General features: G+C 42.6%; 1 protein-coding gene across 2 annotated transcripts in view; it reads right to left on the bottom strand.

The window, feature by feature from the left end:
- Window positions 1-23,661, bottom strand: part of RAD23B (RAD23 nucleotide excision repair protein B) — a 56,293-nt gene that overhangs the window by 5,383 nt on the left and 27,249 nt on the right. The window contains exons 3-9 of one of the 2 annotated variants that reach the window (XM_048849717.2): window positions 21,825-21,904; window positions 20,202-20,473; window positions 18,232-18,287; window positions 12,537-12,664; window positions 8,060-8,180; window positions 4,987-5,114; window positions 3,505-3,675 (exon numbers count right to left, since the gene is read on the bottom strand). In XM_048849717.2, coding sequence (XP_048705674.2) covers window positions 3,505-3,675; window positions 4,987-5,114; window positions 8,060-8,180; window positions 12,537-12,664; window positions 18,232-18,287; window positions 20,202-20,473; window positions 21,825-21,904 — 956 coding nt within the window. The remainder of the gene's footprint in view (window positions 1-3,504; window positions 3,676-4,986; window positions 5,115-8,059; window positions 8,181-12,536; window positions 12,665-18,231; window positions 18,288-20,201; window positions 20,474-21,824; window positions 21,905-23,661) is intronic. The other variant, XM_075128919.1, reaches the window with a different exon arrangement.

Here is a 23,661-nt window from a genome sequence, read left to right as displayed (position 1 = left end):
AAGGAGCAAGTCGCCACCAGTTCAAACAGGGGCCCCATTAGATTGGAGAGGACCAAGTTCAGGTCCCACCCAAGAACTGGCTGTCTAATCTGGGGATGGAGGTGTTCCAGGCCCCCTTGAGAAAACATCCCACCATGGGGTTGGCAAATATGGAGTGTTCAGATACTCTTGGGTGGAAGGCTAAAATAGCGAGGTGTACCTTAATGGACAACGCTGCCAGGCCTTTTTGTTTTAGGTGTAGGAGGTACTCTAGGATGAGTGGTATAGGCACCTGGATTGGTGGTGTGTGATGCTGGGCACACCAGCAGGTGAACCTTTTCCACTTGGCTAGATAAGTGGCCTTGATAGATGGTTTCCTGCTGCAAAGTAGGACCTCCTGTTACCGGTTCCAAGCACAGAAGTTCCATGGGGTTTAACCTTGAAGCTTCCAAGCCGTGAGATGGAGGGACTTGAGGTCTGGGTGGAGCAGGCGACTGTGGTCCTGAATGATCAGGTCGGGGTGGAGTGGCAACACAATCGGGGTGTCCACTGACAGTTCCAAGAGCGCGATGTACCAGTGTTGTCAAGGCCATGTCGGGGCCACCAGGATTACCTCTGCTCTGTCCCTACGGACCTTGAGAAGAACCTTGTGCACCAGAGGGAATGGGGAAAAAGGCGTACAACAGGCAGCCTCGCCAGGATAGCAGAAACACGTCTGTGTCCAAGCCCAGGCTGTGATTCTGGAAGGAGCAGAACATCGGGCACTTCCTGGTGCTGTGCGTGAAAAACAGGTTGACTTGGGGAAACCCCCACCTTTGGAAGATGGAGTATATGACATCCAGAGCACTCGTGATTACGGAACCATCTGCTGAGATGGTCTGCCAGGTAGTTCTGAGCCCCTGGGAGATAGGACACTTCCAGGTGAATGGAGTGGGCTATGCAGAACTCCCAGAGCCCGAGGGCTTCTCAATGGGGGGGAGGAACAGGTTCCACCCTGTTTGTTGATGTAAAACACGGTAGTGATGTTGGTCTGTCCTCATTGCCATGCACTGGCCTTGCAGCCAGGCCCAAAAAGTTCGGCATGCTAGGCGTACCACCCTGAGCTCCTTGATGTTGATATGAAGGGAGAGCTCGTCCCGAGACCATAGGCCCTGCGTTTGTAGATCTCCCAAATGCGCACCCCAACCCAGAGTCAATGCATCCGTTACCAGGGACAAGGAGGGCTGTGGAAGGGGACTCCTTTGCACACCGTCTGAGGGTCAAGCCACCACTGGAAGGACTTGAGTATGTACTCTGGTACCGTCACTACTAATTCCAGGTTCTCGTGTCCTGGGCGATAGGCCAACGCAAGCCACACTTGCAGAAATCTGAGCCTCAGCCTGGCATGCCGGACCACGACCATGTGGCCAAGGAGATGTAGTCAACCCCTAACAGTAGTGGTCGGGAATTGCCTGAGGCCTGGAATGATGTTTTACATGGCTTGGAATTATGTCTCCTGCAGAAATGCTCTTGCCTGCACGGAGTCCACCACTGTCCCGATGAACTCTATTCTCTGGATCAGAGACAAGGTTGACTTGTTCACATTAAGGAGGAGGCCCAGTCTCTCGAGAGTGGATCTGATGAACCGGACCTGAGATTCCACCTGCTCTCTGGTGCGCCCCCTGAGCAGCCAGCCGTTGAGGTAGGGGTATACCAGCACCTGTCTCTTGTGAAGAAAGGCTGCTACGATGGACATGCACTTGGAGAAAACTCAGGGGGCTGTCGAGAGACCGAATGGAAGGACCTTGAACTGATAGTGTTTGTGGTCGACCACAAACTTTAGAAATTGCCTGTGCGTGAAGCAAATGGTTATGTGAAAGTACACGTCTTTCATGTTGAGGGTGGCGTATCAGTCTCCCGGATCCAGGGAAGGGGTAATCATGCTCAGGGAGACCATACTGAACTTTAACTTCACCGTGAATTCGTTGAGTCCTCACAGGTCTAGAATGGATCACACCCCCCCACCCTTGCCTTGGGGATTAGGACTCTGAGCAGTGTTAGGATTCAGAGTGGTGTCTTGTCCCTGGTGGCGCCGAGGGGCGGAGCATTGCAGGCTTTCTGCGGGATGCTATCACACGCTGTGGCATTGGGGGCTTGGTGCGAAGGGCCGGGGACTGCGGTGCCATCATGTCTATGAGGTCTCTCATGGTCTCAAATGTGTCTGGGGTGGAAGGCAGTTGTACCTCCTCCACTACCTGACATAGGGAGTACAATTGCACCGGACTCAACGATGCCCCTTGCGGGACTGAAGTCTACAGTGCTGGCTCCGAAGTTTTCGGCACTGGGGGCTCCTCCCTGGGAAACGCCCCACTGGCCGGTTCCAAGGGGTTCAGTCCCGAAGTCAGGGAACCACTCCTCCCTTGATTCCGGTGCAGCTTCTGACCCAGAGAATGGGACCAGTGCCAAGTCGTCTCCGATGATTTCCGCACCGGAGAGCAGCGATGCTGCAGGTCTCTTCCAGAGCCCTTCCGCAGAGTCATCTCCGCTGCTGCCGGGATGCTACGCACCGATGCACTCAGTGCCGGGTCCTGCCGCGCCGATGCTGGTTGCGGTCTAAGAGCTGCCTCCATGAGGAGCTGCGTCAGTCTGAAGTCCCGCTCCTTCTTCGTTCTCAGGTGAAACCCTTTGCAAATCCTGTGCATATCCACCTGATGTGTTTTCCCCAGACACGTCGAGCAAGCGTCATGGGGGTTGCCCGTTGGCATAAGCTTGTTGCAGGACTTGCAGGGTTTGAATCCTGGGACTTAGGCATGCCCTGAGTCCCCAAGGAGAGTGCAGTCGGGTTGAAGGAGAACCCCCACTCCCAACAGTGGACTATTAACACTACACTAATAACTCAACAAACTAAGGAAAACAAACACTAAGTAAACAGAACTAGGGAAACGAAGAGAGCTTGCTGAGCAAGACGCCACAGTTCCAAAGACCGTCACTGGCAGTAAGAAGGAACAGAGGCGGCGCCGGGTCGGCAGGGTCTGTATAGAGCGCTATGGAGGTGCCGCTCCACAGCCGACCTGACGGGTACTGCTAGGGGAAAAAAACTTTCAGATGACTGTGCACGTGGCATGCGCACACCTAATTGGAATAGATATGAGCAATCACTCGAAGAAGAACTTTTGTTTTACCCTCTTCCTGAATAGGGCTCTATACTCACTCAGTTATGTATGTACACAGTGGACCTTTGGCCACTTCAAATCGCAGTGCTGTGATTGCAATTGCATGGCTTTTTACGAGCTTCTCTTCTAAAAAGGCAAGTTCCAGAAGAGGTTGGGAAGCAATGGCCTATCAGCAAATACATGATTTCCAGCAGGCCAAGACTATAACAGACTGCAAATCGGACACTGGAAAATTAAGATGATTCATAGCAGTAAGGTATCAACTTCACATACAGCTTTAGTGCATGTTTTAACCTGCACAATGTCTAATCTTGGGAGAAAAAAAGATAGCAAGAGCATGTAAAGTATTTTAAACCCAAAAAAGGCAGCTTACCCTCTCTATAGCTTCTTTCTCCTGAGGTGTTACTTGAATGTAGTTCATCTGACCACTTCCAGCTTCTGCTACTCCTCCACTCCCACCACCGCCACCTCCTCCTTGGCCACCAGACTCTTGAACTGGCTCATTTAACATCTGAATAAAATGCTCCTGATGTTGGCTGATTTGCTGTGGTGCATGGGAGAACAAAAGGAAGCAATACACTGAAATAAAGCATGTTCAGTCCTGCAAACAGGCAACTTTAAAAGTGGTCTAGAGAAATATTTCGGAAGCCTGGTTAATTTTGAGAATAATGCTTGGCAGGTTCTGACTGAGAAGAGAAGCTGTTATGGTTACCATAGTCAAGTTGCAGCTCTCTCTTTACTCTCTTACACACTCTGCACCCCATGTAAAGGAAATAAGCTGTCATGCATTCTGTGCAGGAACTAAGGCGGTTTCTCCATTATTCTCACTGGCCAAAAAGACAGCTACTGAGGAAGGTTAGCTTGTCACAGGTATTACTAAAGGAATACCTACCTTCTATTGCTAACATTTGATCGTAATTCAGTTGAGTCTCAATAGCTCCCCTTTTCGGAAAAAAGCTTCTGACTTCTTCCTTCCCAACCCACTCACCATACTTATAATTTGAGAGATGGTACTTCTAAAGAAAATGAAAACTAGGAGAATTTACAAGCGTATCTTAAGGATTTAAGGACAGTGACTCAGCATATTGAGCTGCATTAGTCAGAGCATTGCCAGCAGATCAAGGGAAGTGATTATTCCCCTCTATTCGGCACTGGTAAGGACACATCTGGAGTATTGCATCCAGTTTTGAAAGGATGGGGACAAATTGGAGAGAGTCCAGCGGAGAGCAACGAAAATGATCAGGGGGCTGGGGCACATGACTTATAAGGAGAGGCTAAGGGCTTGTTTAGTCTGCAGAAGAGAAGAGTGAGGGGGGATTTGATAGCAGCCTTCAACTATCTGAAGGGGGGGTTCCAAAGAGGATGGAGCTCGGCTGTTCCCAGTGGTGGGAAATGACAGAACAAGGAGTAATGGTCTCAAGTTGCAGTGGGGGAGGTCTAGGCTGGATATTAGGAAACACTATTTCACTAGGAGGGTGGTGAAGCACTGGAATGGGTTACCTAGGGAGATGGTGGAATCTCCATCCTTAGAAGTTTTTACGGCCTGGCTTGACAAAGCCCTGGCTGGGATTATTTAGTTGGTGCTGGTCCTGCTTTGAGCAGGGGGTTGGACTAGACGACCTCCTGAGGTCTCTTCCAACCCTAATCTTCTAGGATTCTATGAACTCTTAGACAGTATCTAGTACTTCAGTTTGTGGCCAAATTGGGTGAGGTGCAGAAAGAAAGCGTCCATTCCAGTACTTTCCAGTCATGAAATTGTTTCACACCCCAAAAATAAGAGGGCACATTGCTAGTATTGATGTATTAAAGCGCCCTTGCCTGATCTAGACACGTTATCCCATGGTGCTTAAGTCACCTGCAGTAGCTGGGGGTTTTCCCGTCCTATTTGCTGTAGCAATGCTGGCAGCAAATTAGGATTCTGCTGAATAATTTGTCTCATCTGCTGGAACTGAGGTTGATTTCGTAAAAATTCAAGTGGATGTCCTGCAATATAAAGAGTTATACATTTAAGTAAAAAGCAAGCAAGTTACTAAATAGGCTTCTGTAAATGAGACCAACAATATATATTGGAAGGAAAAAACTGAATTAGCTGAAGTTTCAGAGTTGGAGGGTAATGTAAAATTCCTTTCAAGGTGACTCAAGTCTTTGAAGTGTACAGTATTCATAATGGCCTTCTTACGGACAGGCTCAGACGAAGGAATGGGCTTGGCAGCAGGACCTGTCTCACCCATGAAAGTGGCTCCTCTCTTAGGGAGGAGGTGCACTAGTGAAATGGCAGCAAAGCTTGCCTCACCAATAACCACACTGCTCCTGTTCTGTGGCTTTATACAGAGAACTTCAGTTTAAGAGAATGTCAACCAACATGGCTCAAGAATTTAGAAAATGACTAAAAAAAAATAAAAGCAGACTTTGGTCTCTTAAGGCCTAAGGTGGGGCTGTGTTGGGGACTAACATTTCACACTGTTCAGTTTAAAAAGTAAAATGTAATACAAAGGGATAAAGCAAAATATACGAGTTCAAAGGATCTTGTGGCTTTACAAGAGGTGTCTCCAACCCCAATGAGATGGTGACTAGAGATCTAATCTGAAGACCACTGCAGCTGAATTGCAGAGATCAAGTAAAAGTGGACAAATGTTCAGCCTCTTTGGGACCAGCATTTACTGCTAAAAAATCAGCTTTTAAGAGGCTTTCTCCCTCCCCCTTTCACAGATTGAACTGTTTCAGCGAGTTACTTGCCAACCACCCATGAACAGTAATGAGAATATATCACCTCAAATAAAGACACACATCTGACCTTTTAAAGAGCAGAACATAAGATTCCAAGGGTGGTTTTCCATTCTATATAATTTATAGAGGAATTAATTCCAACAAGCATACAGTATTTTATTTTGCTTTTTAGATAAAGAGAAGGATGATTCAACATACTGGAAAAACAAAGGTTTCTGCTAACCGAGGGGAGATCAAAAATTGGTGTCTGTGAACCATATAGCTAGGAGACCACCATACAACTCCCTCCCAAATATACACATCTGAAAGATAAAAATGCAGAGCAGCAGCATTATAATATGCAGCACGGGTGTAGTTTTATTCTGGTACACACACAAAAAAGGCAGAACTTAAAGAAAACTTGTCATTACAATGACAAAAATGTAGCAGACAATTTGGTTTATTTTTAGTATATGAAGGACTAACAATAGCAATGAACTGACACGCTCACTGACCCTCTCCACCCCCTCACACTAGATTTCATTTTGGGAATGCCAATTCCAAGCGTTACTCCTTTTGCCACCTTCCCAATGATGCACGTGCACTCCCTTAAGTGTCTCCAAACACCACCTCAAACTTTTAAAACTATGCAGAAGAAACTATAGGGGCTCCTTTGAAAAGTAATGTTTGAAGCTTTATACTTTGTAGTGTAACTTAGCAACCACACTGCATTTAATAAACAGGATAGGTACTTGTTAAATGCTTACGTTAAGGCAAGTTTGAGTCCTCTGAACTTAGTAGCTGAACTGGTGGGTCCCCTGCAGAAAAATGAAAAGCTCTCTGCTGCTGTGAGGTACTATATTTGAGGGGGGTATGATGCTGATGAATAGGTCCTCTTCCCAAGCACCCTCAAAGGCTTACCCAAAAGACTGATCTACGTACAGCAGAGCCCAAACTGAGATGGCCCACAGAGCATTTCATGGCAGCGGATTAAGAGCTGGGTGGACATGTAGTGCTAGCTTTGTTTCCAGCTACTCCTATAGGCCTCTTTGAAAACAGCTGGAGGCATGGAGAAGCCAGAAATAGTGGAGCCAGTCTATCTGCTTCTATTAGGGTTGGATACACAGCAGGACAAACTGGAGTCACTAGCTAGAAAGGCACATCACTGGAAGCAAAGCAACCAAGGGTCAAATGCAGAACAGGTGGAAAGGGGACAATAAAAAGGAAAACACAGTGAAACAGTGATGAAGATTGAAAAGTGAGTTGCACTGAGAGGACATTTACTACATTAAAAAAACGGGAAATATTTAATTTTATTTTGTCAACATTGCTTTTTCATGTACCATTGTTGTGGTTGCAAGAGAGGGGAGGCTCTCATGGACCACCTACTTAACAGTATTTGCCACATTTTGAGAACCCTGATTATTATTTATATTACAGTAGTGCCTAGGAGCCCTAGTCATGGACCAGGTCCCCGTTGTGCTAGGCACTATATAAACACAGAACAAAAAGTCAGTCCCTGCCCCAAAGAGCTTACTAGTAAGTTTAAAAATTTCGGTGGGCACAAGGAGGGTTGCCTATTATTGTAGGCAATATAAAAATGGACACCTTTATAAATTAACCCTAATTCTCTGTGGTTACAAGTGGGGAAGTTCTGAAGTGATGTATTGCTACAACTCTAATCCTAGACAACACGAAGCCAGAGATGAGGTTGGGGAAATATGAAGCTGTCCATATCTGTGATCTCAGAAACTTAAAACCACACACATTGGATCACAGAGTGGGTATAAAACCAACAGTGGTATTTGGGAATTTGACCAACTATGGCCCCAACATTACAGATCTTCCCACCCACAACAAAAACAATGAGGAGTCCTTGTGGCACGAAAGAGACTAACAAATTTATTTGGGCATAAGCTTTCGTGGGCTAGAACCCACCTCCTCAGATGCATGGAGTGGAAAATACAGGAGCAGGTATAAATACATGAAAGGATGGGAGCTGCCTTACCAAGTGCGAGGTCGTTGTTTTTGCCGACACAGACTAACATGGCTACCACTCTGAAACTTGCCACCCACAACAAGTGTTTCTTCCAAGCAAGTTCTACTGCTCTTTTGTCGCTCACTTTGAAAAACCTCAGGAACTTAACCCCACTGCTTAAACATCTAGTACAGATGGGCTGCGGGCGTAAGGGTAGCTGTTACGCAGCCCAAGACCGTCTTACCTCCCGAAGAGCTAGAAGTTGTAGTTGCAGCTGCTGCCGCCGCCGAAGATTGAGACGCACCAGTGCCTGCTGCCTGAGGGGGGTCCGCTGCGGCTTGAGTCTCTCTGTCTCCAGGGATACCCTAAATCCAGGGATCATGTTACAATTTACAGCATTTTCATGGGTAGAGATCAACGGTAATGGCTTCACTACACTGCCTTTGCCCTAGAAATAAGACTCAATACTTTCATTACAAATAGAAAGCATTAATACACTACAAATTTGCAGACACTATTGCTAAAAAACCTACGAACAGCTCCAAATCATTCAATATAGCATTGAATAAACTGAAAAAAAAAGGGAGAGAGGTCTCACCAATTTAGTGCTCTGTTAAAACTCAACATTTTGAACTGCACCAGGAAGTTTACTGGTAGTTAATGCAGAGTCGCGCAGTGTTCTAATATGTTTTTTGCACGATGAGCGCTTCATTGTATGACTTTAATAGAGGAAATCAATACATAATTGTCATAAGGGCCACATCCAAATGGGAAGATTGCACTTGTTGCCAGTGGCGGATGGTGAAGAGCACTCTTGCCTACAGCACTCAATAGTTCAGAAGTAGACCAGGATGTAGGACCCTTAAATAGCAAGTCTGTATTACAAGGGGCTCTGTCAGAGGTACAGATCTAGTTTCCTGAATTGCTCCCCTCAATATTCTTATTTGGGCTGAGCAACTCTTGGAACATTTCTTGAGGATAACATCTTGTTTCAGAAGGTGGAGAGATAACTATGGGGCACCCATTTTAGACTTGATTTTGACTAAAGAGAAATTGGTTGTGAATCTGACAGTGCAAGGTAATTTGGCTGAAAGTGAATCATGAAATCGACCATTTCTTGGCTAAGGAAAGAAAGGAGTGAACAGCTGAATAAGGACAATAGACTTTTAAAAAAGCAGACAAACTCAGAACTGGTAGATAGGGTCCCATGGGAAGAAAATCTAAGGGTTTGGGAGTTCAGCAGAGCTGGCAGTTTCTCAAAGAGACAACATTAAAGGCTCAACTATTCTGATCCAAAGCAAAGTAGGAAGAACAGTAAGAGGACAATATGACTGCATTAGGAGTTCTTTAGTAACTTGAAAAATCAAAAGAGGAATCCTACAAAAAATGGAAACATGGACAAATTGTTACAGGTGAATACAAAATAGCAGCACAAGCATGTTGGGACAAAATCAGAAAGGCAAAAGGCACAAAATGAGTCGCAACTAACAAGGGATAGAGAGGCTATAAGAAGAGGTTCTATAAATCCTCTCTCTTGCTTCTAATGTAAAGTGTAGGTCCACTACTTAGCAGGGAAGGAGAGCTAACAACGGATGACACCAAGAAGGCCAAGGTGTTTAATGCCTATTTTGCTTCAGTCTTCACTAAAAGGGTTAATTGTGACTAGAACGGTTAACTGTTACCACAGTTAATATTTACAACAAGGAAGAAGGAACACAAGCCAGAATAGGGAAAGAACATGTTAAAGAACATTCAAGTAAGTTAGATGTATTCAAGGCAGCAGGGCCTAACAAAATTCATGCTCGTGTATTTAAGGAACTAGCCGAAGCAATCTTGGAACCATTGGCAATTATCTTTGAGAACTCATGGAAGACGGATGTGGTACAAGAGGGAAGGGAAAATACAGTACCTCTATCTTTAAAAAGAGAACATAGGACCTTGGGAATTATAGGTCCGTCAGCCTAACTTTAATACCTAGAAAAATACTGGAACAAAATTATTAAACAATATGTAAGCATCTAGAGGATAAGTAGTAATAGCCAACATGAATTTATCAAGAACAAATCATGCCAAACCAACCCTAATTTCCTTCTTTGACAGGCTTACTGGTCTCCTGGATTGGGCAGGGGGGGAAGAGACTTAACATTTTGATTTTAGTAAGGCTTTTGACAAATATTCTCATAAGCAATCTAGGGAAATGTGATTTAGATTTAAATTACCTAATGATGGGTTCACAACTGGTTGAAAAACTAATCAAAAGAATAATTAGCAATGGTTTGGCATCAAACTGGGATCTAGTGGGGTCCCAACAGGGTTCTGTCCTGGGTCTGGTATTATTCAACATTTTCATTAATGACTCAGACAAAGGAGTGGAAAGTGTGCTAATAAAGTTGGCGGATGACACCAAGCTGGGAGGAGTTGCAAGCACTTTGGAGGACAGGACTAAAATTCAAAATTACCTTGACAAATTGAAGAATTGGTCTGAAATCAACAAGATGAAATTCAATAAAGACAAGTGCAAAGTACTACACTTAGGAAGGAAAAAAAATCAAATGCACAAATACAAAACAAGGAATAAATGGGTAGGTGGTAGTACTGCAGAAACGGATTTGGGGTTACAGTCGATCACAAATTTAATAAGTCAATATGATGTAGCTGTAAAAAAGGCTAATATTTTGGGGAGTATTAACAGGAGCATTGTATGTGAAACACAGGAAGTAGCTGTCCTGTTTTGGGTGCCACAGTTTAAGAACAATGTGGATAAACTGGAGTGAACCCAGAGGAGAGCAACAAAAATTGTAAAAGGTTTAGAAAACCTGATCTACAAGGAAACATTACAAAACTGGGCATGTTTAGTCTTGAGAAAAGACAACTTAGGAGGGAACTGATAAGTCAATAGTGATCAATTGTTCTCCATATCCACTAAAGGCAGGACAAACAAGTAATCAGCTTAATCTGCATCTAGACAGATTTAGGTTGGAAACTGGGAAAAATTTCTAACTATAAGGCTAATTAAGCATTGGAATAGGTTACCAAGGAAGGTTGTGCAATCCCCATCACTTGAGGTTTTGAAGAACAGTCTAGTCAGACACCTGTCTAGGTACAGTTAGTTGGTTCCACCTCAGTGGTGGCACAGGGTGAGGGGGATTGAACTAGTGTTTCTCAATGACTCAAACATGGCAACCTCCTTGCCGGTCCCTGAAATTTCCCTGACACAGTTTAGGAAGGCAGCAAGCTGGTCCCTGGTATCAAAAAGATCGAGAAACACTGGAGACGACGATGCCTCAAGATCCCTTCCAGCCCTACATTTCTATGATTAGCCAGCTCTCTCTCATCAAGTCCCAATCCCAGACATACAGGAACTATGCAGAAGTTTACATCATTAAAAAAAATTCTCTTACTGCTCGCTTACTAAACAGCTATGTAAAGAAATTTCTCTATTATAGACCAACACTGTGAAACCTAGAACATTAATGGGGAGGACTGAGATCTCTTTACATCTGTTATGTAGTGCAATGTTTAGTCCTCACAGTTGAAAGCTTGAAGTCAGTTTCATAAGCGGTTATACACAATTTATGTTGAAAATGAGTCATAAGTAACAAGTGCAGCACTGGCTTAAAACTGTAAATAGTAACGTGAAGGATTTACATATGAACAATGCCTACGAAAAACTGTTACCAATTTGAAAGCTTCCTAGAAAGTTCGAGTTTTTTTCCTTCCTCAGTCTATAGGAAGTCCTGTTCACACACAATCTGTATATCTCAGCTTCAAAATAAGCCAGAAATTAAGTTCATTAAGCATGAATGGGGAATAGCAAAGGGAAACTGATTTCTGGGGTGTGACAGTTTCAAATGAACTCAAATGTAGCCAAAGCTAGAGACACTGGAAATATGCATTAAATAACCATCTGTCCCACTGAGCTTCCATACCCATTTTCATATTTTTCTTAGTTTCCAGAGCTGCTTGTAACCTATCAGGCTGAGAAACAGAACTGAATGTAACCCAATACAAAAATGGAATGAAGAAGATTTTAACATGAAGTAACATAACAAGATTCACTTGGACTTGTAGCCATTTTCCATTTCCAATCAAGCAAATAGAAGTGCACTGCATTTTTAAAGCCAGTCTTACCACAGATAGGTTGCATCTTCTTCAGCAGATTGATCAATCAACTCCTCTCCAAGTTTAACTACTATTTAAAGAAAAACACTGAAGTCCAGACCCTAAGTTATTATAATACATACAGGATATGCTCCCTAAGTTCTATAGCATGATTCATACCAAGGATGAACCAACAGCTTTGGGCTTAGTCTGTTTTGTGATACTATAACTGCCAATACAAAAAAACAGTGACTATTATCCTCAATTGGTCACAATAAGAGAACCATTTTTAGTTAATTGATACAGGCAGTATCCAATTGAGACAGGTAATAGCTAATTAACCACACCACATCAGCATCACAATTTTTAGACACACCTAGCATACGCAGCCAAATAAATGAGTACAAAATATGGCAATCACAAAATTTAGACGCAGGTATCGCCCTTAAGGCAGTAGGCTCTTGAAAATCCATTTCTCAACCTGCCAGACCCTCTACTTAAAGCTGCTGCTCCTTTGTGGACTTTTACTCATCTTATCTCTTTTAGGTTATCAAATCATTCAAAGATTAAATTCTTCTCAAAAGATGGGGAGAAAGTGAAAAGATGAAAAAACAGCTCACCATTAGAAGGTATTCCACTGCTCTGTCAGGATTGTTGAAGCTGGCTCTCAGTGCTGCAATTACTTGCTCTCGCTCATAGCCCATTGACATGATCTCAGTCACCATATTCTCATAAGACTGACCTGTCACTAGAGGGGCAAAAATAACAGTTTTAAATGCAGTAAAAGGGTGCAAGCAGACTTTGAGAAATACCAAAACTGAGACATTCACTCAAGAGGAAGTGAAGGAAAGTCACACTAAACTTGCCAAATTCTGCTGATTTCATTATTCAGTATGTTCAAGTTTTGTATTAAGCAGTCAACAGGATGGCAGAGTTCCTGGGGACAGAGCACAATACAGGCTTCTATGGAAGATTCAGTGTGTTGGTGACACTCCTTGTACTAATAATTCCTCTTCCTCACTCTTCACTAAGGTCAAGGGCATCTTCACAGCTATCTAATATTCAGTTCCTGGCCTAATTTAAAAAGCTTCCTGCAGTTTAACGCCGGAAATTAATCCCAATAAACCAAAATCTGTGCCAGATTGCTTTGAAAAACCAAATAATGGCTTAACACAACAGCTGGAATGGTCACCAATGGTAAGTATAGACCAACTGACAGTTGGTAACATGGTAAGGAGAGACAGTGAAGGCTGCCTGGACAGCACAGTAAAGCATTGGATGGATCAACCCAGGATGGCAGAGAAGGGAAGTTCTAAAAAGTAACAGAAGGCTTGAAGTACTGTTTAGTGATGCAACTTGTTTTTTCTCCCCCCCGCCCCCCTCCCCAAACAGTCAGTGGATAGTGAATTGGGTCCAACAAAATTTTGAGTGTTAGATATTTATGGCCCTATCAACTGACACCCTCCTAACTTAATAGATTCTAAGTCCACAAGGCATTGTGATCTTATCTGCCTCCTGTATGATATGGACTACAGGACTTCTCTAAATTTATTCTTGGATGAACTAGAATATTTTTTAGAAAAATATCTAATCTTGATTTAAAAATCGCAGAGATGGAAAAACCACCAAAAGTCTTGGTAAATTGTTCCACGGTTAATTATCCTATTAAAATACTACACTTCATTTCTAGTCTGAGTTTGCCTAGCTTCAAACTTCCAGCCATTGGATCTTGTTTTCTGTGTCTGAGAGATTAGAGAGCAGAGATAAGATTAGTGCCCTTTATCAAATGTCAGTTTCCCATGTAGGTACATACAGACTGATCAAGTTATCCATTAATCTTCTCTTCATTAAAAACTGATTGAGCTCCTGGGGTATCACAGAAAACATAGGCAGCAGCTTGGTGTACAGCCCTCCAAGGCAGGGCTTTCTACACTAGGCTGTTGCCTCCAGAGGTCCCAACACAAAGGTAAAGGGGAAAAGGTGCACACGTGCCCTGTCTCATCATATGTAGCATACTTAAGAATTTTTTAAAGGGAAAAAATTCAGTGTAAGAGCCTCGAAAGTACATTCAGAGACATTACTATTAAATGCAAAAATCAGTCATTTTACTCTAAATGCTTTGCTTCCTTTCTTTAAGAAGAGCATGTTACACAAGTCAAGTAAAGGGCTGATTCTACCTTGAAATGTAACCTGACAACCTTCATGGTGTGGTGAGGGGTTAAGTATGGCAGAGCTGATCAGTACTAACTGACTCAATGGGACTGTGCATCACTGTTCTAGGTACCAGTGACACAGTCCGGTCACTTAAGCAAGGTTGCTAAAACAATTCACAATTGCAATTACAGCAACTAACAGTTTTGTTTTCTTGTTATTTATCCATATTCTAAATTTGTTAATAGTACTCTAAGAGTACTAAGTAACAATGGAAAAGAATCTCATGTTTTAGGGCTGGCTCCCACTCACCTCCCTCACCAACCACACAACCTGGGTGCTGCTGCACATGCAGCCCCAAGGAAGGCAGGGGCGGCCTGGGAGCAGGACAGCGAGCAGAGTGGGACCAAGCAGCTGCCATGCAGGGACGAGAGCAGCAGAGCTCCCGGCTCAGCATAGCTGGGGGAGGGATGACCCCCAACATCCAGGTAGCCGGGAGCCGGCAGGCTGGGCCGCCTGTGTTTTTCCTCTAAACCCTATATTAAATATCTAACTTAAAAACAGACAAAAATAAAAGCCAACCAAGAACACCTTCATTGAACATCCCATTTTAAAAATTAAGAATTGCAAAGTTTCATGCTAATTGTTTGACAGCCCTGGAGACTGATGTCCTAATTATCCTCAGTCTAGAGCTGGAGAGCCCAATTCTTAGATTAGATGGTAGTTCAGCATCAACCTTCTCAAACTGAAGGCATTCTACTGCAACAGTCACCAAAGGAGCTAATTATGCAGATTATGTACTCACAGGCCCCTCATGGGCACTGGAGTGACATCAACAGCACTGCCAGAGTTAGGAAACAAGGTGGGCAGTAGTTTACCTGCAGTGCATCGTGTTCCTAGGGCTAGAGTGTCGACAATTGGAGGTGGGGCGCACTAGGGACTTTGGGACAGGGTTTCTCTGACTCAGATTTGTGCACAGCAGTGTGGATGCCAGAGCCCCAGGTTTGAGCATGGGTCAGAAAACTCAACCTGTTAAAATGCAAAGTAGATGTTCAATTCCACGATTCCCTGACATGCATCAGCTGACTGGAATCCCACCAACCCTAGGCTTACACTGTTGTGTAGACATACTCTATTATCTACAATGAATTTAGGGGGTAAGTGGAGATAACATACATAAGAACCACTGGTTTATCCAAAATAACCTGGTAAACCACGTACAGAGTTGGACTCCCCAGGGCATTAGTAATGTCAATTCACTATTAAACAAAAATCAGTTTAATTCTGAGTGACTACCACTTGACTAAAATGGTCAATACAGGGTCAATAACTTTGGCCCAGGTTTAAAGAAGTGCATGCTCAAGTTATTGTGGTTGTGTGTGCATCTGCAATAAGGGATTAACCATGGTCTCTCCTTGGCCTTCCAAGTTTCCAGAAAGAAACTTCTTAAAATACAAACTTGTAAAGTAACTGATTTGTGTTTTGAGAAACAGTGTCAGAAAACCAGTGCAAGTACAATTATCTTAGGTGAGGTGATCTTAATCTACAAGATCAGCAATTCTTTCTACTGACATCAATCATTTACTCATACTACAAATCACAAACTAAGACTGGCAAAAACACGCCATAGTGCAAGTGAAGAACACCATCACTTCTGGTCCCTAACCACATTAAACTGGTCACTTTTTTCAAGTGCATTTTGTGACCACCCATGTTATCCAGGTGTGAACTAGACCAATACATGAATGGGGAAAACTAAAGGAAATCTGAAAGAGATAACGGTCAATTTATTCTGGCTACTGCAGTCATAGAATCATAGAATATCAGGGTTGGAAGGGACCTCAGGAGGTCATCTAGTCCAAACCCCTGCTCAAAGCAGGACCTATCCCCAATTAAATCATCCCAGCCAGGGCTTTGTCAAGCCTGACCTTAAAAACTTCTAAGGAAGGAGATTCCACCACCTCCCTAGGTAACGCATTCCAGTGTTTCACCACTCTCCTAGTGAAAAAGTTTTTCTTAATATCCAACCTAAATCTCCCCCACTGCAACTTGAGACCATTACTCCTTGTTCTGTCATCTGCTACCACTGAGAACAGTCTAGATCCATCGTCTTTGGAACCCCCTTTCAGGTAGTTGAAAGCAGCTATCAAATCCCCCCTCATTCTTCTCTTCCGCAGACTAAACAATCCCAGTTCCCTCAGCCTCTCCTCAGAAGTCATGTGTTCCAGTCCCCTAATCATTTTTGTTGCCCTCCAATGGGCTCTCTCCAATTTTTCCACATCCTTCTTTTGTAGCGTGGGGCCCAAAACTGGACACAGTACTCCAGATGAGGCCTCACCAATGTCGAATAGAGGGGAACGATCACGTCCCTCCATCTGCTGGCAATGCCCCTACTTATACAGCCCAAAATGCCATTGGCCTTCTTGGCAACAAGGGCACACTGTTGACTCGTATCCAGCTTCTCTTCCACTGTAACCCCTAGGTCCTTTTCTGCAGAACTGCTGCCGAGCCATTCGGTCCCTAGTCTGTAGAGGTGCATGGGATTCTTCCGTCCTAAGTGCAGGACTCTGCACTTGTCCTTGTTGAACTTCATCAGATTTCTTTTGGCCCAATCCTCCAATTTGTCTAGGTCCCTCTGTATCCTATCCCTACCCTCCAGCGTATCTGCCTCTCCTCCCAGTTTAGTGTCATCCACAAACTTGCTGAGGGTGCAATCCACACCATCCTCCAGATCATTTATGGAGATATTGAACAAAACTGGCCCCAGGACCGACCCTTGGGGCACTCCACTTGATACGAGCTGCCAACTAGACATGGAGCCATTAATCACTACCCATTGAGCCCGACAATCTAGCCAGCTTTCTATCCACCTTATAGTCCATTCATCCAGCCCATACTTCTTTAACTTGCTGGCAAGAATACTGTGGGAGTCCGCACAGGTTAAGATGAAGGAGTAAATCTGAATACTGGCAATTTATGCATCTATAGTCAACAGCAATCCATGCACTCAAATTTGATTTCTCCAGTCACTCCTAAGTAGTGTTAAAGCAGTCTTGTGACTGGTACTCTAGGATCCACTTTTTTGTTTTAACAATCCATCCTCATTCATATTCAGTTGTGGATATTCTAACCTGCAGTGAAACTTGGACTGCTTCAGTGAAAAAGGAGTAAACAGTCAGCTAACTTACACAGTGAGAAAGACTGACAGATGTGCCATCCATCCTTGCGGCACATGACAGGGGAGCAGCAGGTTTAGTCAAGTGGAGAGAGACAGACCTCTCCATAGAAAGTAATCTCTTTACTGGACAGACTGTGGAACTAAAATGTCCTTCCATAAAATCCTCTCTGGGATGTACTACAGCCCAGAGGCCAAAAGTTAAAGACAAGACTGAGTCAGGATACCTGGGTTCTAGATCCAACTCTGCTAATGTGATGTGTGATTCTTGGGCAAGTCATTTCTTTTCTAAGTCAGTTTCCACATTTAAAAAAATGTGAGTTTATGCCCACTCACCTTTGTGAAGAGTCTTAGGAGTTATGGATAACAAGTGCTGCATGTGCTATAAATGAAGACCAGCAACTCACTTCACAGGTCACTGCACTGTCTCTAGAGATAATTACTGCCAGAGACCCTTTGTGACCAGAACTGCATTCAAACTAGTGACCCTAAATTCACTAGGTACACATGCTATATAGTACTGTCAAAGTTGAAATGGTTGTTTCAATTATGTGAACATAATGGCTGAGGGTGCAAGTCAGAGGAGGGCATGTACACACATTGGTTGTGTTTACTGGCCACAACATAAAGAAAACACACACCAAACTCAGCATTCCATCCGAACCAATTCAAGCTGAATCACTGGGAAAGAGTAAAAGAAATCTGGAAAAACCAGAAAGGCTGTTATAAGTTTGTTTTCCCATCTTTATACAACACATCTTTGTATATAAGTTAAAATAACCTCTGTACTAAAGAAGAAGAATGCTTACATGAGGTTGATTTTACCACATTTACTTCTGTTCTTTGGGAACAGTGTTTTGATTATAATCTTGAGAATAAAAGGTATAGTAGAGGAGAGAAGGCAAACAACTTATCTGTTAACCCACCATTTATTTTGGCTGCAATGAAACAAGGTTTAAGTGCAAGCTAAAGTTTAGATAAACACTTACCAAGTGCACTTGTAGCATCCTCAAAAAGGTTGGATCGAGAAGTATCACCTGATGTACTGCAAGATAAAACAAGATCTCAAATATACGAGTTTGGAACACATAATTGGTAAGTAGAAGCAGCATCTGTAACTCTATGTTATTTCCTAAAGGAGTTAAGGGTGTTTAAGACCCGGTATGAAGCCAGAATTTACATACTTCTGTACTCTACGTAAATGCTACTGTTTTTAACCCTTACTCTTGCTGACTCCCATCAAGAATATCTACATTTGGAATACCGTTTATCCATTCAAGAGCTGACACCTGCTTACCTAAGCAATGCCTTTAGGGCTGGGAGAAAAGTAAGGGTAAAAACGGGATTTTCGTAAGTGCTCAGTGTTTGCCTAACTGCTCCCACAGAAGTCAACAGTAAAACTGACATTGAATTCAGTGGGAGCCGAGTTGGGCCAAGGCAGAGCACTTTTAAAAATCTCTCAGTATTGCCCCTTGAAGGACAACTGATCAAAGTTTACCCGTTCCCTTTAAAATTCCTGTGACAGATGAAGACCTTTGTTCCCGAAGTTTGTCTGAATCCACTTCCAAAAAGGCAACCATTCAGAAAACACTGTTTAAATGGATGTGAATTTTTCTACATATCAAGAAAAATGTTCTGGAAAGACTACCACACTATCATTTGACACGGAGAAGATTTACCAGAGCTAGAAATGCTAGGAAGTGAGGGGAGGTCTGTTTTTACAAGCCAATGCCAGGGAAATCCACATCCATACTCCAGAGGACAGTTATTTAAGAAACAGTTTGAGTTATTTGGGTTGATGGTAAAGCCCCCTTCCACAATCTAGCAAGATTTTAAAAAGAAGATTCTATTTCCATTACTACACTCTTCCTACCTCTAATTCAGAGTGGGCATTTACACCAAGACTTATTTTATATTCAACCTGAAGTTTTATTTGTGGCCTTCCTCTTTTCTCCCCAACAGTTTCTATGCCATCTTTGAATCACCTGCTCCCCCACCAGTCCACAACATCACTTGAGTGAATTTTAATATTTACAATCCAGAAGTGTATTTAACTAAGTGCATTTTACTCACTTGTATCAGTCCATATATGAAGTCATTCAATAACCAAGAACTCTCTCTCTTCAGACCCGTTTGTGTGTTTGAGGTATTTGTTAACTACCATCTTCAAAATGAATAGGGAAGGGCAAACAAGAGCTAGACAAGAGGTTCTCAATCTCTGAACTCCCCAGAATGCAAATGTCAAATGCAATTTGTCACAACCCACCCAACTCCCATAGACCTTCGCAGCTGGGTCAAGGATTGCTTTTATTATGAATATTTTCCAATAGTGGTAAGATGCAGCTCATTTATTAACCCTTTGGTAGAATAAGTCAATCTTTTGGAATCTGTTTAGCAAAGGTGAGAACGATAGATTCCTTATAAAATTATTCTTTCCAGAAACTATGTGAGATTCTGGTCAGAGTAAGAACTTAACACCATGTCTAGTGCATCTGACTAAGATGTTTCAAAATACGGTTTTGAGCTTCTGGAGGGCAATTCATTTAAGTCCAGAATGGCTTTACAGACATTAATTCACTATGGATCACAATACCCCAGGAAACAGGAAAATATGCTGAGCTTAGATGGGAAAACAGAGTCACAGTAATTCTGTGACACACACAAGATCAGAGATGTCTGTGACAAAGCCAGAAATAGAACCTGGATTTCTCAAACCCACAGGGCTGGGATTCAATCGTAAGACCGTCCTTTCCCTGAAAAAAGGTAGTGCACTCTGCAAAGCTTCACACCGGCCAGACAGCCATATACACACTATTGTAATGGAGAAAAATAATTAGCCATCTTTTCCTTCCGTGTCCCACTTTACTGGCAGATTTAATTTAAATCAAAGCTAAAGGAAAGAATAATGGCCAATTTCACATAGAATGGTTTCAACAGTGTTCAAGTGGCCCATTCATACCTGTCAATTGATGTTGGGCTGATAGCAGCTGTTGCCTCAATGGGCTTCTCTGCTGGTTTCTCTTCTTTAGTGGCACTTACAGGTGCAGGTTCACAAGCCACTGCAGCTGGTGTTGGAGGGGCAGGGGCAGGGGCTGGGGCTGGAGCAGGGACTGGTAGAGAGGCTGGTGCAGGGGCTGCAGCAGCTGTTGTAGTAGAACTAACAGTAGTAGTGGTAGCATTTGATTGCTGCGTTGTAGCTGGTGATGGTGTTGGAGCAGCTGCTGCTTTGGGCTACAAAAACAATGAAAGAGAATTAAGATGGCACATCCCTGCCTTAAGTATGCTCCGCAAGGACCAGTTATGGTTCAGATAGTAACTTGCCAACTCAAACTCTCCATTTAGTGGATTTTATAAAAGACACTTAAAAATATGAAGGTGAATAATTGAAAAACCTAAATTTACAACATCTTAAGTGTCTAAAGATACACATTTTTAAAGGCCAGAATTTTGCAATCAGAACTGATTTATTGAATACATAATTACAACATCCAGTACTATGTTAGACGCTTCACGTTTTGTTTCATAACCAAGTACATTCAAATCCAAATATATTAAAAGAATGCCTACTCATTTTTATAACTGTACATTTCATAAATATTCTATACGCAAAAATGTTTGTAGTGGAAATTCTTTAAGATAATCATCAGCAAATTCTTGACAAGTGTAGAGAGTGCAAGGTCTGACCACACAAATTTGAAAAAAGGTGATAAAATTAAAATTTGACATTTAACTGTTAATTTGTTGGAAGGTAAGGTACCAAGAGTTAAGATTAGACGTGAATCCTTAATATTAAGCTTAACCCACTACCAGTATGCCTAGGTACTAGAGCACCATTTTCAAAATACTGCAGAGCATTTTAGCTATGTAGTTACCACTGAAGTCCATAGAAGTCATGCAGTGTCTTCAATATAAATTAGTTAGCAATATGTGACAGGTTTTCTATTACAAACATGATGGTTTCTACAATTCTCTCTTCCCTACCACTCACCACTTGAAACATGTAAAACTTATTTACATTCATTAAGTCCTCATATATGGTCCCCACTAATTTGCCACAGCTGTCAAAATTCACAGCTCATGTCACAAATCATGTTTTTTCCTGGTTTAAACTGTTGAAGTTGACACAAAGGACCACAGGTCATGAGTTCTGAAAGGCAGCCACTAGAAACTTTGGAAGTTCTGAACCTGAGGATTTAATACTGGTCTTCCTTCTTTGGTGAATGAACTCATGAACAGGAGGACAAGAATGTAATCCAAGTAGGCAGAATGAAACAAGGGGAGATTGTAAGAAAGGGTGAACGGTAAAATTCAGACTCCACTTATCAGCCAGGAGCCATCAAAATTTTGTTGGAGATTTTTGCATTCTAGTATTGGGATTTACGCACAGTGGAGTGGATAAAGGTTTCAACTCTGAAGTTGAAGTTTCAACTCTGAATCTCTCTCACGCGCGCTCACACACTCTTCATGAATAACATAACTCTCAGATAACTTAAATAGACTTTAGTGGTTCTGTAATACTGAGAACCACAGTAAGAACTCTTTACAAAATGAATGTGATTTTGATGAGAAAATTGCAACTTACTTTTGTTACCATAACCACCACAAAGTTCTTCTCATCGATTTTGTATTCTTTAAGAGCAGTATCATCATTAAGGATTTTACCTAGCAAGTTCAATATGAAAGTTATCGAGCAGTCATTTAACAGTTTGTTAGTTCATCTTAATATTCCACTAGTGCAAACAGTATCAAGTACCTAAAAAATAGCTTTATGCAGACACTTGAATATGCATAAGCCAAAGAAGAATGTTTTACCCCTAAGCTCTGTCTGCAGAGCTCCCAAATAAAATTTTCCTGCTGTGTCCTTCTATAGCACAAGTTATTTGAAGCCAGTTCTGACTATTCCGACAGAACATTTTCAGCACAACACCAGCAGAGTCAATATGCTCCATAATATTGAAAACAGGATCATCATCTCAAGGAAAAGGTTTTGTTCACTCTTTCTCAAAATTCATCTTTTCAAACAGCAGAAGAAAGACTTCTGTGTATCAATCATTAATTTCAATCAAATAATTTAAATTTGCCTATTGTGCTTAAGAGAAAGGAAAAAAATTCAATATCCTCCATGCTTTATATCCCTACTGCATGATTGTGACTTGGTTAGACTTTCAGAGCCAGCAACTGATCAGCATAAATGTTTCTGCATGAGGCAAGCTTGTGACTCTGCAATTTTGCCAATTTAAACTTAGGAGACTCAAATACTGGCTTTATGTGAAACAGGCTTAACCTTTTTTCCATCCTGTCTTGCAAAAAGATGAAGGTAGAGACAAGACAAAAAACAGTCGTGCCTTTCTAACGTGCACCACCACTGTTGATTCGCATCTTTTGTTATTAAGCAGAAGATGGTCAAGTATACTTAAGTTCACCTATACCAGTTTGGTTTAAAACTTCATTATCCAAAACATAAATATCCTGTAAAAGTAGTCTCAGTTATACCATCACTATAGAACTCTAGTCTGAGAAATTAGGTGAGAGAAGGTTAGAGAATATTACCCTACTATAAAACTGAGCAATCGTCTCAGTTCTAACAGTCAGGTTTCCTGCAAAGGCAGCAAGTCTTGAGAAAGGGTTGGGACTAACATACATATGCACTTTTACAACTGATCCCATTCCCACATTAGTGGGGTTTAAAACAATATGCTGCCTCAGCTGTAGTTAATAGGATATTTCCTTGGCCCTGTGGTGTAGGAAGTCTGGGCAACTGAGGATATGAACAGAAGTGTCTCACACTCAGACGGCTCCACCTGGGAATTGAAGGTAGACTTGAGTCCTAAATGGTTTGGTCATTTGAACACCAAAGGTGAAATGTGGATGCAGTGTCTGAATGGCCAACGTTTGCATTGGTCTATTTGCCCACTGAGGATCCCTTAAGGCTTGTCTACATTACCCACAGGATCGAGGGGCAGCGATCGATCCAACGGTGGGAGTCGATTTATTGGGTCTAGTCTAGATACGATAAATCAACTGCCGAGCGCTCTCCCGTCGACTCAAGTACTCCAGAGTGAGAGGCACAGGCAGAGTCAATGGGGGAGCATCAGCTGTTGACTCACCGCAGTGAAGACACTGCAGTGAGTAGATCTAAGTACGTCAACTTCAGTTATGTTATTCACGTAGCTGAAGTTGTGTAACTTAGATCGATCCCCCCGCAGTGTAGACCAGGCTTTATGTATCTTGTAAGCTGTGTGGGAAAGGAACTACCACCGTGTGTATGCACCGGACTCTGCACCACACCCCCAAAAATACTGTGTTAAAGTCTCCAGGGACTACTGTAGTATAAATACAAAACAACAAAGTTATCCTCACCTTTGAACAGTTTACTGTTTAAAGCAAACCACAACAATTCCACCAGGTTGAACCAAAGC

Source organism: Caretta caretta, chromosome 5 (genome assembly GCF_965140235.1).
Source record: "Caretta caretta isolate rCarCar2 chromosome 5, rCarCar1.hap1, whole genome shotgun sequence".
Taxonomy (NCBI): Eukaryota; Metazoa; Chordata; order Testudines; family Cheloniidae; genus Caretta; species Caretta caretta.
This window is presented reverse-complemented; position numbering and strand designations above follow the sequence as displayed.